At 36.8% G+C, this 13,231-nt stretch overlaps 1 protein-coding gene across 5 annotated transcripts in view; it reads left to right on the top strand.

Annotated features, from left to right (window-relative positions):
* DYNC1I1 (dynein cytoplasmic 1 intermediate chain 1) overlaps nt 1-13,231 on the top strand; it is a 315,600-nt gene that overhangs the window by 27,670 nt on the left and 274,699 nt on the right. For 3 of the 5 annotated variants that reach the window (XM_012450774.2, XM_012450770.2, XM_012450771.3), the window contains exons 2-4: nt 3,656-3,772; nt 9,272-9,386; nt 12,068-12,209. In XM_012450774.2, the coding sequence (XP_012306197.1) occupies nt 3,665-3,772; nt 9,272-9,386; nt 12,068-12,209 (365 nt within the window). In that variant the 5' untranslated portion in view covers nt 3,656-3,664. The remainder of the gene's footprint in view (nt 1-3,655; nt 3,773-9,271; nt 9,387-12,067; nt 12,210-13,231) is intronic. The other 2 variants (XM_012450775.2, XM_012450772.2) reach the window with 1 other exon arrangement.

The raw sequence follows: 13,231 nt of genomic DNA, 5'->3' as shown, positions 1-13,231 counted from the left end.
CTTTATGCGGCCTTCTCTTGAGACTCCTTATTCTCCTAGGGGTTGATGCTAAGCATCTATTTTGGAATGGATCCCAAAATCAATAAGTGGAAGGCCCTTTACAGCTGCGTCTTCTAACATTATAACCTACTGCATTTAAAGAGTGACTTATATTATTTGGATCATCACTACTTAATATAAAAAAGATTATATTAAGTAGTGATGATCCAAATAATATAAGTAGTTTTTGTTGTTTATTTTTAAAATATTACTCTCTGGCTGGGAATACCAACTTAAATGATCAACATTGTAAGGTGTATTCATTATTTGCAAGAAAGTCTTTGCACTTTGCAGAAATTTTCTGAGAATACACCTTACTTCCCTTTTGTAATTAAGGTTCTTTGCAAGAAAATCATAACAAATACAAGACATGCTTATATTATGGTTTGCTCCTTAATGACCAGAAATATTACTGAAGTTGTGCCAGACAGTTTTGATGAATTGAAGAAAGATAGATAAATGTTGGGGAATGGTCAAGTAAAAGCTGGGGAAATATGGAGGAGGGGAAAACTCACATTTCCTAAGAAGATTCTCCTTGCCGCTTTCAGCTTAGAATGAAACAGCTATTGCTTTAACAGTGATTTTTCTGATCATACATTTCATTTTCGGCTGCCAAAACATTTCCAGCACACTAGTTACATGGACCCTCATTGGTCAAGGGTGTTTCTAACTTCTCAGATGACTTCTGGAATTCCTGCCAGGAATTTTACCCATTGGTGTTGAAAATAATTGGCAACCTGTATTTTAGTGATAAACTTCACTTTTGTGAGTTCTGTGGCTTTTCTTGGAAACGAAAAGATAGAAGATCTAACGGCATGGGTCTGCGTTCCTCCATGTGGACCCTCAGTCAGCTGGTGGAGCTGCCTCCTGTAGACAGGACATTTCCTCTCTGGCTGGCCTCAGTCACAGTTCTGCTTGCTCAATTATTCCCCTGGCTCTGTTAAGACTTTGAATTGCATTGCCTGTTGAAATAGCCCTATGTATTTGGATGATTCCAAACTCTATTCTTCAGCTTCAGTCCCCCATCTCCCTTCTTTCCCCATCTGTAATGTTGTATTTGTGCATTCTGCCCAGAAGTCCCATTAATACCCAAATTATGACATGCACACTGCAAGGTTTTTTCACCATTTTCCTCTTTGCCTTTTCTTCCTAATTTTACTGCCATCCTCTTTGCCCTCTCAAAGTCAAATTGTTACTGGACCTTCCTTTTTTCCTTCCACATTTAAAGGCTACTAAGAGTTTCTTGGTCTCACTTGGCTGTGCTCTCCCCAGTGCACATTCTCTACTTTCTGTCTCCACATTCGCCTCCCATCCCCCTGCAGGTGTAGTTGAATCAGAGAGATGTTGGCATTCGTTTCCCAGCAGCTTGCCTTATTTCTAGTTTTTGCTCCAGTCTGTCATACAGGCAGGGACAAGAATAGGCTTAAGCAAATTCCATTTTTATTTTGTCACTTTTCTTTTCAAAAATCTGCTATAATTTTCTATCACCCATTACACCAAATAGAACTCAATTTTCTGTTTTTTCAAGGCTTTCCTGGTTGCCTCCACATACCATTCTTACCAACTAAACTTTTTTTTCTTTTTTAAAGCAGAGTCTCACTCTGCCACCTAAGCTAGAGTATCATACATGATTATAACTCATGGTAACCTTGAACTCTTGGCCTCAAGCTGTCCTCCCACCTCAGCCTCCCAAAGCATTGGGGTTACAGGTAGGAACCACCACACCTGGCCTCAACTTTCTATTTCTTGACTTGAATTCATCCACATCTCTTGCACTCAGTCTGTCAGTTCCTTCTTTGACAGGTCTCGGCACATCCAAATATTCCCTTCCTTTGCTAGTTCCTGACCTCATTCAATACCCAGTTCCAATTCTACCTATTCCTCAGTGCTTCCTCTGGCCCACTCCACCAGACCTTGATTATCATTTTGCTTTACATTCTTCTAAACTTGTACACTGGGGATTACAAACATGTAGTAGGTCAGAGCATGGGCAAGCTTGAATTTAGGTTCTGCCATCTATTGGCTAGGCAATCTCAGTTCTTGCTGAGCCTCCTTTGTTTTAATTACAAAAAGAAATTAATAATAATACTGGTGCACTTGTATTGATAGGATTACATGTGATAATGAATGTCAAGGGCCTGGCACTGAGTAAGCAATAAGCCAGTATCTCAGAGAGCATCTCCAGCCACACTGCACGTCCACAAGTTTGAGCTATATGCTCTTTGAAGGAGAGAATCTGGTTTTGCTTAGTTTTATATCCCTATTCTTTATAAAGTACGTAGCACACATTAAATACAGCAAATATTTGTTGAAAAATGAAGACAGGGTATGATCATGAATGGCAGAGATTGATTATTGCAATCATTATGATTATTTCACAAATCTCGGCTGTCACACTGTGAGCAGAAATGTGTATAGTAGAAACATGGTGTATTTCCCAATTTGTGTATTTGTCTGAAAGTGTGTCCTAGAATGACTGCAGATTCATGATTACCTCCTGGGGACAATGACAAGAAGTTTGAGAATTTTTCATTGTTCTGTATTATTTGGTATTTTTTTTGCCTTCCATTGCTCTCTCATCTACTTCAAGATACATTATACATTTATTCTAGTTGCATATAAATAGTATGCGAATGAATACTCATGACTTGTATGGTTAGTCAGTTTTTTCCCCCATTATTTTAGAAATTTGGGTCGGGGGGCCTCTTCATTTCCCAAGGTTTCCGTTTTGTTAGTTTCAGTTGGGAGCACAAAAGACTCAAATATATAATCATTAACAATTAGTAAGAGTCTTCTTTGAACTGATTTTATTTAAAAATGTTGCTGGCACCATCACTACCAGCATCACCACCATGATTAACATTGAAATTAAATCTTGTTTGGATAAATTTTCCCAGGAACTTGCCATGGTGTTATCTCCCATTCTGTGTACTCACAAACACCCTTTGCTTTGGAAAGAGAAAGTGCCAGAATAAGCAATATTACATTCAGAATGCAAATGAAAGTTTTATAGAAATAGGGTTGTGCTGGAGATGAAATTAACTGTGACACTTCAGGAGGAGTTTTACAGAGGAAGAAGATTAACATGTTAGGTCTTCAGTGGCTGTCTTCCCTTATGCAAATAATGTTAGGCAAAATGAAATCTACATGCATCGAAGCTCAGTGGAGGAATGTTTATTGAGTCCATAGAAATTCGAGCAGGGCACGTCTCTAAGGGTTTATGACAGCCTATTTTCTTTTCTCAGTGTGGAGGTGAATTGCTCCATTATCGTCTAAATTGGAAGCCATGATGATGGTTCTTTTGATTCTTTTATTTATTTTTGTTTATTTATTAAGAAACTTGTACAGAAAATGGGTTATCTTGAAGTTGCTATTCTTGCTTAGACCAGATAATAATATTGTATTTTTCAAATATTTATGTATGATTATCTAAAAAGTAAGTATTTTATATCATTAGACCAGATCTAACTTGTTTCTCTGATTCTTTCACATAGGCTAAATAATACAACCTCTTGTTGATCACCCAAAAGTCACGTTTTCATTCCAATGATTTTTGCAATGATATACATAAAAGTTATTTATATATATGTTCACTTCTTTTCTCTCTTTCTCCAAGGAAACCAACATGTCTGACAAAAGTGACTTAAAAGCTGAGCTAGAGCGCAAAAAGCAGCGCTTAGCACAGATAAGAGAAGAAAAAAAACGGAAGGAAGAGGAGAGGAAAAAGAAAGAGGTAAATCCTGCGTGTTGGGGTGTTAACAGAGAAAAAAGGAAAATCACTTGATCCTGAGGGGCTGGTCAAATGGATAAATAGGACCCCTAAAAGAATCCTTTTATGCTATCTGAATAAAATGAGTGACTATCTCCCTATTTGCATGATAAAGTCGTTGCCCTCTTCTATGTGCTGGTCAGCCATCACCTAAATGTGGGATAACATTGGGTCCAGAGGCTCCAGAGGCCTCCAAACCCCAGGTTCATCACAGAATTCTAAGGGTGGTCTCTGATTTTGTTATTGTTAGACACTTCTTAACCTTTCTCTGTCCTTCAGTTTCCTATTTTAATATGAGAACATTAATACATTTATTTTGTGGGGTTGTACTTAGCAGTACCTAGAATATAGTTAGTACTTAAGAAGTGTTAGTTTTAAGAAAAGGGTTTTTTGAAAAATCTACCAGCGGGAACATTTTAGGAGAAAATTAGAAAACTATGCCAATGGATTTCCATTGTTTCCAAAGTGGTGTATGTTTTTTATGGTAAATAAGTATCTTAGGTTTGTTAAGGGGAAGGCTGTTCTTTTAGTAAGAAGGTAGATAGGATAGTACAGTACAGAGAATTATTACATGTTAGATCTGGCCGAAATTTCAGAGACTTTCCACTGAGGCCCCTCTTCATGCCAACAAAGCAGCAGAGACTCAGAGGTGAAATGTAGCTTTTCTGTATCCTAGACTGAGAATCTAGGACTCTATAATTCCAATCCAATGCCTTGTTGTCATTGTCATGTTTTCTTTCACTATGTCAATCAAATAAATATTTATTTTTAATTCTCTAATTTGTTGTGGCAGTGTAGGAATAGGCTACATCTTAACCAGATGTCAAAAATATTTTTGAATAGTTTTCTAAGAAGATAACTTCATGTAGTGTGATATGCTTTTGTGTATAGAAACCAGAGCTGCTCTCCTATGCAGTTCTTCTGTAAGGACAAAGAAAACTTATTTTGATGCTTTACAATATAAATAAGTGTTGTTTCATACTACAAGGTGAGATACCAAGGTAACAGATTTACAACAATTATTATTTTCCAACAAAGTAAAAGATAATTGCAGTTGCATTTTAGCCTTCTGGCATCTCTCATCTCTCCATGCCATTATGTGTTGATTGATGTGATCGTTTATTTGTCCTTGACATCACACATAATGATTTTTCCCTTTGAGATCTTTGCTGTTACATATGCAGTCTTTGAGTGAAGTAGAGGTGAGAATTGACAAGGAATGGCTATTCATTTCCATGCAAAGCCAAAAAAAAATTAAGTTATTATATTTCCTTTCCCTCAAATGTCAACACTTACTGTAGCTTTAAAGCACCTGTTATCCTTTACTAATAACCAGTTTCCTTTTAAACTGACATTCTAATGTCCAACTTGAATTTCATAGAATTACCACAAAATTTGATGTGATATGGGAAATTTGGTTCCAAATTATGCTGTCTGCTTCATCCTTTTCATTTTACACATTTTGGGGAAATTGCAGGCAAACAAAACTGATGGAAGCAGGCCACCCTTTTTACTTCTATAACCAAGTATTTTTTCCTGGTGGAGATTTAGCTTTTTTCACAGCAAAAACAGCCCTGGGAAGTTGAAGGCTGCAGGTAGTGGAGGACTCTAGACATTCCTGGCTACTGCCTGGTTCTAAAATTGACATCATATGAAGTCGTAGTTTTCTCATTTCTAAACTGGTGTAGTGACTAAAGCTTGTGATAACCGAACTGTCCTCCACAGAGTCAGATGGCAATACAGAGTCTGAGTCTTTCATCCTCAAATTTTCCGATTTGAGTGATCTGAAGCAGGGCTAGATTTTGGGATTTGTTGGACCACATCATCTTTAATGCCTCTCCTGGCTTGAAAGCTTCTTCCTTCACAACCCATCTCCCCTCAAAGAGATCTTTCCTTGGTTTTGTCCATGCACTCTCTGCACACTGTGCTGATTTGGTTGCTTCTGAGCAGCCGCGGCTGTTAAACATAAGACAGTAAACACAGTGGTTACGCACAGGGGCTTTTGAGTTGAACATGGCTGAGAAGCCTGGATCTGCCCTTCACAGAATGGCCCTGAGTGAGTATGAGTCCTCTCTGAACCTGTTTTCTCTTCTGTAAAATGGAGAAAGGAGTGATGCCTTCCTCACAGATTCAAGAGGATTCAAGAAGATCTGAGGTCAGTGAAAGACAGCTGCCATTCTGCTTCTGAGATCAGCTATCAGAGTAGCTGAATGGGACTCCATAGAATGGTCACATACATTTATAAGATCTCTGCTGGTGAGGCCATTTTTCAAAAATGCCCCATTGTTGGAAGGGTCTTGAAATTCAAGGTCCCTAGTTTCATGAAACTGGGCATTTTATGACTGAAAGGAATCTGGAAGTAATCTATTCTGATCCTTTCTCACATGGGGAAGCTGGGCTGCAGAGATCTAAGTCTTAGAGCCAGCCTTGCTTTATCTCCAATCACATGAAGGAGACTGGCAGTAAAGGGGGGCTGCCTCTAAGGCTCATCCAGCCAGTTGTCAGGTCAGAAACCCGAAGTCATCCTTTTACCACCCCCTACTCCAATTTGCAGTGATCATCAGGCCTGGACGGGCATAACAGGACTCTTTTCGCCTCCATTATTTTTCTCCCTAAAATCTACATTCCAGTGAGATGCAGCTGCTTACATATACTCTGATGGACTACATTCTTTCTTGATAGAGAGCTTAAGATGTTCTCTTTCCTCTGCTTTCACTGATCTCCTATTTCTTCCTATCATCATTCGCCTGATTGTGAACTTTACCTGGCTGTTCTTCAACTGGCTGTTAACTGCATGTCTTTTCATTCTCATCTCAAATGGCACTTTCTCCAGAAAGCTGCCTCCGATACCTTTCTTTACCAGTAACTAGGTTAGTTCTGCATCCTGTCATTGACATTACCAAACCATTTAGCACAAGGTGTATATTTTCCCCTTCACTTTTTTTTTTCCTCCCGATAGATGGCAAGCTTTCAAGGTCAGGGCTATATGCTTTTTTTGTTGATGTTGTTTGTTTGTTTTTTTAATCTTTGAGTCAATATCTAATGTAAATTTTACCATATGATAGGCATTCAAAAAGGAGTTATAGAATGAATGAATGAGTGAATAAATGAACATAGGAACTAATCAGGGCAGGTTTGAGAGGCAGGTCCCAGACATCCTTTCCAAGCATTTGGAGTTTTATTCTGCAAATTTCTTTGGAAACTTCTGATCCTGAATCCGTGGGATATCGACTGGCCACTGTCACTGACTTCTGAGTTTAAGATTTTCTAGTTTTGTGTTGTTTATAGAGAATTAGAAATAGCTTTAAATAGCCTGGATTTTTATAAACATTTTTTAGGCTTATATTTTAAATAAAACAAATTTAACATTAAAAAGAAAAGAAATGCTCTTTAATACTACACTGAGTGCCTTTTTTGCCATAACTCTAAAAACGAGTGTGAATTAGGACCACCCAAGTTGATTATATCCACAGAATTCAGAAAACTGTGTCCATGTTGTGTAAAATTACCACCCTCTGCCCTTTTGGTTGTCAACTGCTTTCTTGGCTGTGATATTATGTATGAAATCTGATTTTAAAATAAATATAGTGGCCACCATTTAAGACACTGGCCCAATTTTATGAAAAATTGGCTTTAATGCAATGAGGTGAGCTCAGTGGGGGCCACCCTGAAGTTTCATTCTGTCCTTGGCCTTCTGCCGAATTGCTGCAAGGTAGAATGGGCAGGGGTTTCCTGGCCTGTTCTCACATGTTTATCTAATAAATGTGGAAATGTCTTTGGAAAAGTGATTGACAATTCTCAGCTGACAAATTTTTCTTTCTTTGATTATCCTCTCTGGCTTTCAGCTGTGATTACTCTCCACAAAGAGAAATATCACTTGCTGAGAAAGGCACCTTGAAGATTTTTAATTACTAATACTGCAAAATCACTCCATGTTGAATCTTTAAAACATAGCAGGATTCTGTAGTAGATATAGATCCTCACTCGGCAACATCTTTTTTCTCATCTCAGTTCTATCTTTGCCTCTGTTGTATACATAAACTTTGGAACTTGCTTCAGTAGTTTAAATGTTAAAACTGGAAAAGAATATAAACTTTAATATCTTCACTGATGAGAGATTAAACTGCCTTTTCATAATTTTGGGTTATGCAGAGTGTCTGAAATACTCTAAGACTCTTATTAGCCCTAACTGGCCTTCAGATGGTAGTTTTCCCTTTAATGACAGATAAACTTCAAAAATATGAGTGCTTCAGAATTGTTGAGCCCAGAGACATGTGCAAAGATGCACTTAGTTTATAATTGGTGTGTAGGTCACCCTCTGGGAGTAAGTCAAAAGTTGTGTAAACTCTTTCTGCTTATAGATGCTACAATGTAACTAATGCTTCACTGCTTTGAAATGTATTCTGCATGCCTTAAGAAAGTAATATACTTGTTAGAGTACCCGACTTCCCATAGGGAAGAAGGTATGTCTCATAACGAAATGCTTTTTGACAGGCTTTAAGACAGCCTCACTTCTGTAAGTCCACAAAGCTTTGTTGTGAGTTAGTTAGTTACACATCAAACATGATGTTATCACATTTCAGATGTGGGGCACATACCTTAAGTAATAACTGTGTTATGAAAGAGAGAAGAGACCTGGAATTTTTTAATTTCTCCCAGAATCCCACCACAGATCTTGTTTACCTGCATTTTAATTTGTCACTATCCTGTAAAACCACAAACACAATACTGATTTTAAGAGGCCAGCATGAAAAACATGATGTGTTTTTAGACAGAATTTGTGAAAGGAATTTCTTGTAAATGATTTGTTGTACTGTATTTTCTACATGATAATTTTCTTCTTCTAGTTAGTATATATAATGAAATCCTGTGGAAATCAGAATCAAGTACCAAGGCATATCAATATTGATCACATGCCTTAATACAGATTTTAGCCCAGTTTATTTTAAAACATGGCAAACTTGTCTTACCAATACAAATAGTGTGTTTTATGGTCACAAATTTTCATAAATAGTATTACTTTTCAGCAAGATCCCAACAATTCCTGGTTTGCACAATCCCAAACACGGGGCTGGAATATTACAAACACACAGTCATCAAAAATTGATATCCCAGAAGAGACAAGGAGGTCTAAAAAAAAAAAAAAAAAGCAGACAATTTTTTTATCGTATCCCCAGTCAGAAATACTTTGCCTTGATGGTTTCTCTTCCAAAACCCGTGAGAGAAACTTTCATCCCATGTGATAGAAGCAGGAAAAAGCCTTCAACCAAGAGAGAAAGTACTGGGCCAGTAATTATTAAATGGAGCAATTATGGTGTTTATTCATCCTTTATACATGCGATTATATCTATTTAGGGCTTTCACCTTGTCTTCACTACCATGCATTTATCATTTTTAGTTTCAGCCAGGAAAAGCATATATTTAGTAATGTTATTTACTTTTCTTACGGATATCTACTTCTAGGCTGATATGCAGCAGAAGAAAGAACCCGTTCAGGATGACTCTGATCTGGATCGCAAACGACGAGAGACAGAAGCTCTGCTGCAAAGCATTGGTATCTCACCGGAGCCACCTCTAGGTACTTAAAAGTGCTTCCTGTTACTGTTCCTTAGAATCAACTTGTGTGGGATATACCATGTCCAGTGTTCACTCTTCTTTATAGCTTTTTTTAAGTTTTTATTTTTAAAGGCATTCTGTGGCTTATGGTTCAGATAGCATGTATTCTTGGAATTGAGGGGTCTGGAAGGAAATGGGAGGAAAGGTTGTAGAATTGTCAGTGGTTTGCTGCTTATTGACTGATTAAATGATCAGCCTTCTCCACTGTGTTACTAATAGATTATTTTATACTTGTTAAATGAGTTGCTACTTGGTAAATACAAGAAATACTGGAATTTCTTATTAAATTGTTCTTCATTTTCGTTGCTGAATTCCAGCCTCTCTTTGCCAATCTAAATGCTGTGAATCTGGTTATGAATTTCATAACTGCCACAGGCATAGAGTTAGTCCATGATGAAAATAGAAGGCTCAGTGGGAAATCTCAAGGAAAACAAAATGATGGCACATTAGCAGCCAATGAGCAAGTTTAAATTAATTTGACTGTATTGTATTTCTATTTGACTGCTAATTGGCATTTTCACTGCAATGCCCCTTCTCTAAGTCATTCATTCCTAATGGATTATCTATGACCTCGTTTTATCACTGAAGCTTAGATATTGAATTGTTTTCTTTGTGTTGACGGTAGCTTGTACATATTTTGTTTATTCTGTCACTTACCTATATATCTCTCATGTAGTAAATAGTTTTATTTTTCTTTTATCCTTTTGTTTTCCATACATTTAAGATTACTCGTAGGGTGTCTGTAAAACTACGTTATATCCAATATAGTTAAAAACCCTTTTAAAAGAATACACAAAAATAAATACAGTATTCAGGTCTTTTGTTTAGAATACTTTGTCTTCTGAAGTTAATTCCATAATTCACTCTTATATTAAAATAAATTTTCATTTATTTCCATAGTTACTTAAACTAAGAATAAAAATTATCCCATGTACAACAAAATGACAAATGTTTATATCAATGTGAATAATAAAAATAACAACATATAATAAGCTTACAAATTATGAAGTATTGCTGGATATAATTTAATACATACAAAACTAAAACACTATTAAAAAGCATTTTATACTCAATCTCAATTCGCAATAGGTAAAATCATATGTCTAACAATGCTATAATAAGCCCCAATAAGAGTATATTCTTTTGTTTAATTTCTTGATGTTGTGGAAGAAATAACCTAGGGGATATTATATTTGACTGGTGGATCTTCTCTTCTACTTAGGAGCTAGTATACTTTTTCCTACTTGGTTGACATCTGATATAAATTAGACACATTGCAATTAATTATATTTGTGCCTCAAAATACCATTTGAAATTCTGTTGCAATGTGAACACTGGTTAAACACAATAGTAGTATGTCCTAGTGTCCCCTACCCTACATAAAGCCAGTAATTAAACTTTAAGAACAAAACAGATCAACATCTCTCTAAACCATGACCAACTTTTGCAGTATCCCTGCCTTGCTGCCAAGGGACCCTGGCAAGGGCCCCATTTTCATTTTTCAGCCATCTCTCTGACTTACCCTCTGAGCTTACTCAGAGGGTAATCAGTGAATTAATTGTGGGACCACATGAAAATTCCTAGCTTCTTGACAGATCTGCCATTGTGTTATAGGATTTGGGCAAAATAGTTAAGCCTTTTACCCTATTAAATAAATAAAAGGAAATTGCACATGATTGAAACCAAATGGGAATCTACACTTACGTACTGAAGTTTCTTTCTATCCATATGGCTTCTTTGGCATATGTGATATTGAGAACCCATTGAATTGTCTGGCCTGGAGCCATCTTGGCTATTTGGTATGGCTTCTATCTGAAGGACATTTGGCTTGTATCTGAAGGAAGGGGGAAAAATTGCATTGGCTTTAGCTTTTTTTCTTTTATTATGCGTGCTCTCAGATTTTCAGCTTGTGCTGACCTTGATCCTTGAACTCGTCTCCTGTCTCAGAAGTAAAGCAGTTTACTTCTGCGCACATGGCAGTGTCTTCTAGAGCTGCTGGAGGCAAGGGAAAACAAGTCCCAAAGACAGTAAACATTACAATGGAATGAAACTATTAATTAAATGCAAAAATAAGGCAGACTGGCATTTTTCTTTGTTTTGAAGAAGACTTTTAATAACCAGGTTCAACATTTACCCTTTCTCTCTCTGTCACTTAGGCTCTCATGGCAAATGCAGCTTATATTCCACAGAGTACATTTCCTTCTAAATGCAGACATACAACAGATTTTCCTGACTGTCCTTGACCATTTAAAATTATTGAGAATCACTTATTTTATAACCTTTTAAAGTTTTATAGACACCCTGTTTTATTTTTAATAGGTCACATCTATACTAACAAAATAATGTGAAGAATCAAAATTATCTGGATGGTTCATGCTAGAGAGATATTTGACTTGAATTATCTGGATAGCTATTTTGATTCTCCATTTTACTTTGTTAGGGTGGACATGGCCTCAGAATCCCTATGTTAATTCTGTCTAAATCATTTCAAATTTTAATTTCCAAAATATAAACAATTCACTGGACTTTCTTCCTTTTCTTTCCTTTTTGTTTTTCCTTATCCCATCTCAATATCTCCTGGCCATACAACCACTTTAATTTGGGACCATTTGTTTTGATTTGTCTGACACTGCTCTTCACCAGTGCAGCCGCTGCATTTTTTAACATGGGATACCTGTTATTTTCATTATTTAGTCCCAACCCCTATGTCTCCCTCCTCGAAATCAGTGAGCACTCCCAGTGAAGCTGGAAGCCAAGACTCAGGCGATCTGGGGCCATTAACAAGGTAAGAATTGTCCCTTTAAAAGACCACGATGGGTAACAGCACAACAACACTGTTAGAATACTGTGAAATGTGCATGTATCTGCATGTATACTCGGACATTTTATGTTTACATTTATGGTGCCTTGCTATTTTTAGTGGCATAGCAATGATCTTGAACCCTAGAAATGATAAATATGTATCATCCTTCTTTGAGTGGGCTAATTTAGCACCATGTGTCTTGCCTAACAAACACAAATATATCCATTAGCTTAGGCTTAAAAAAGGCAGGGAGAACCAAATATAAATTGAATATATATCCAGTCTCTTATTATCTTACTTTGGTTTTTGTTTCCATGAGAATCCTTGTGAATGGAATACTGAGATGTTCTAATTCTAAATTTAATTTTTCAAACATGTTATTTGCTAGTAAAGTTGACTAATTTGAAAACTCAGTCACCTAAGTGTTTCTATTATATTATTATTGATAGTAGTAGTATCAGGATTGGCTGCCTCTGTTTGGTGAGTTCACTGCCAAATTTGTATTATACTATGTAGCATCACAGATTATGTAACTTCTGAAAGTGGATACAGACATTCTCTAATTTAATCACTGAAGAGGTATCCAAAAGGTAAGGATGTATCCAAAAGGTAAAGATGTAAAAAGAAAAAAAAAAAGATGTAAAAAGAAGAAGGGAGAAATGTCATAAATGTAGATGGAGTCACGGTAACTCTCCGAATCCAGCTGTCTTCACCAGTGTTCCCACATGCCGGGTCCACAGGCAGGAATTTATGTGAGTATGGCAACCGCACCCAATTCTTAAAGACCAGATGGTCCCCTCACAGCTCAAGCTGGTTGAGCTTACGTGGGATGATGGACCCAATTTTTCCACAGTTTCCTATTTTTCTTGAGAAGTTACAAATTCAGATATTCAGGTGATAATCTCCTAAATGTTAAATGTTAATGACTTTTGTTCCAAGTAGTTATGGGCCAGATTTGGCCTGTGGCCTGGGAATTTATGAACTCTATCTTTGACTCTTATTTT

This window comes from Aotus nancymaae, unplaced genomic scaffold (assembly GCF_030222135.1).
Source record: "Aotus nancymaae isolate 86718 unplaced genomic scaffold, 86718_ANA_hifiasm-v0.15.2.pri h1tg000025l, whole genome shotgun sequence".
Classification (NCBI taxonomy): Eukaryota; Metazoa; Chordata; class Mammalia; order Primates; family Aotidae; genus Aotus; species Aotus nancymaae.
The sequence above is the reverse complement of the archived record's forward strand: the minus strand, read 5'-3'. Positions and strand labels throughout refer to the sequence as shown.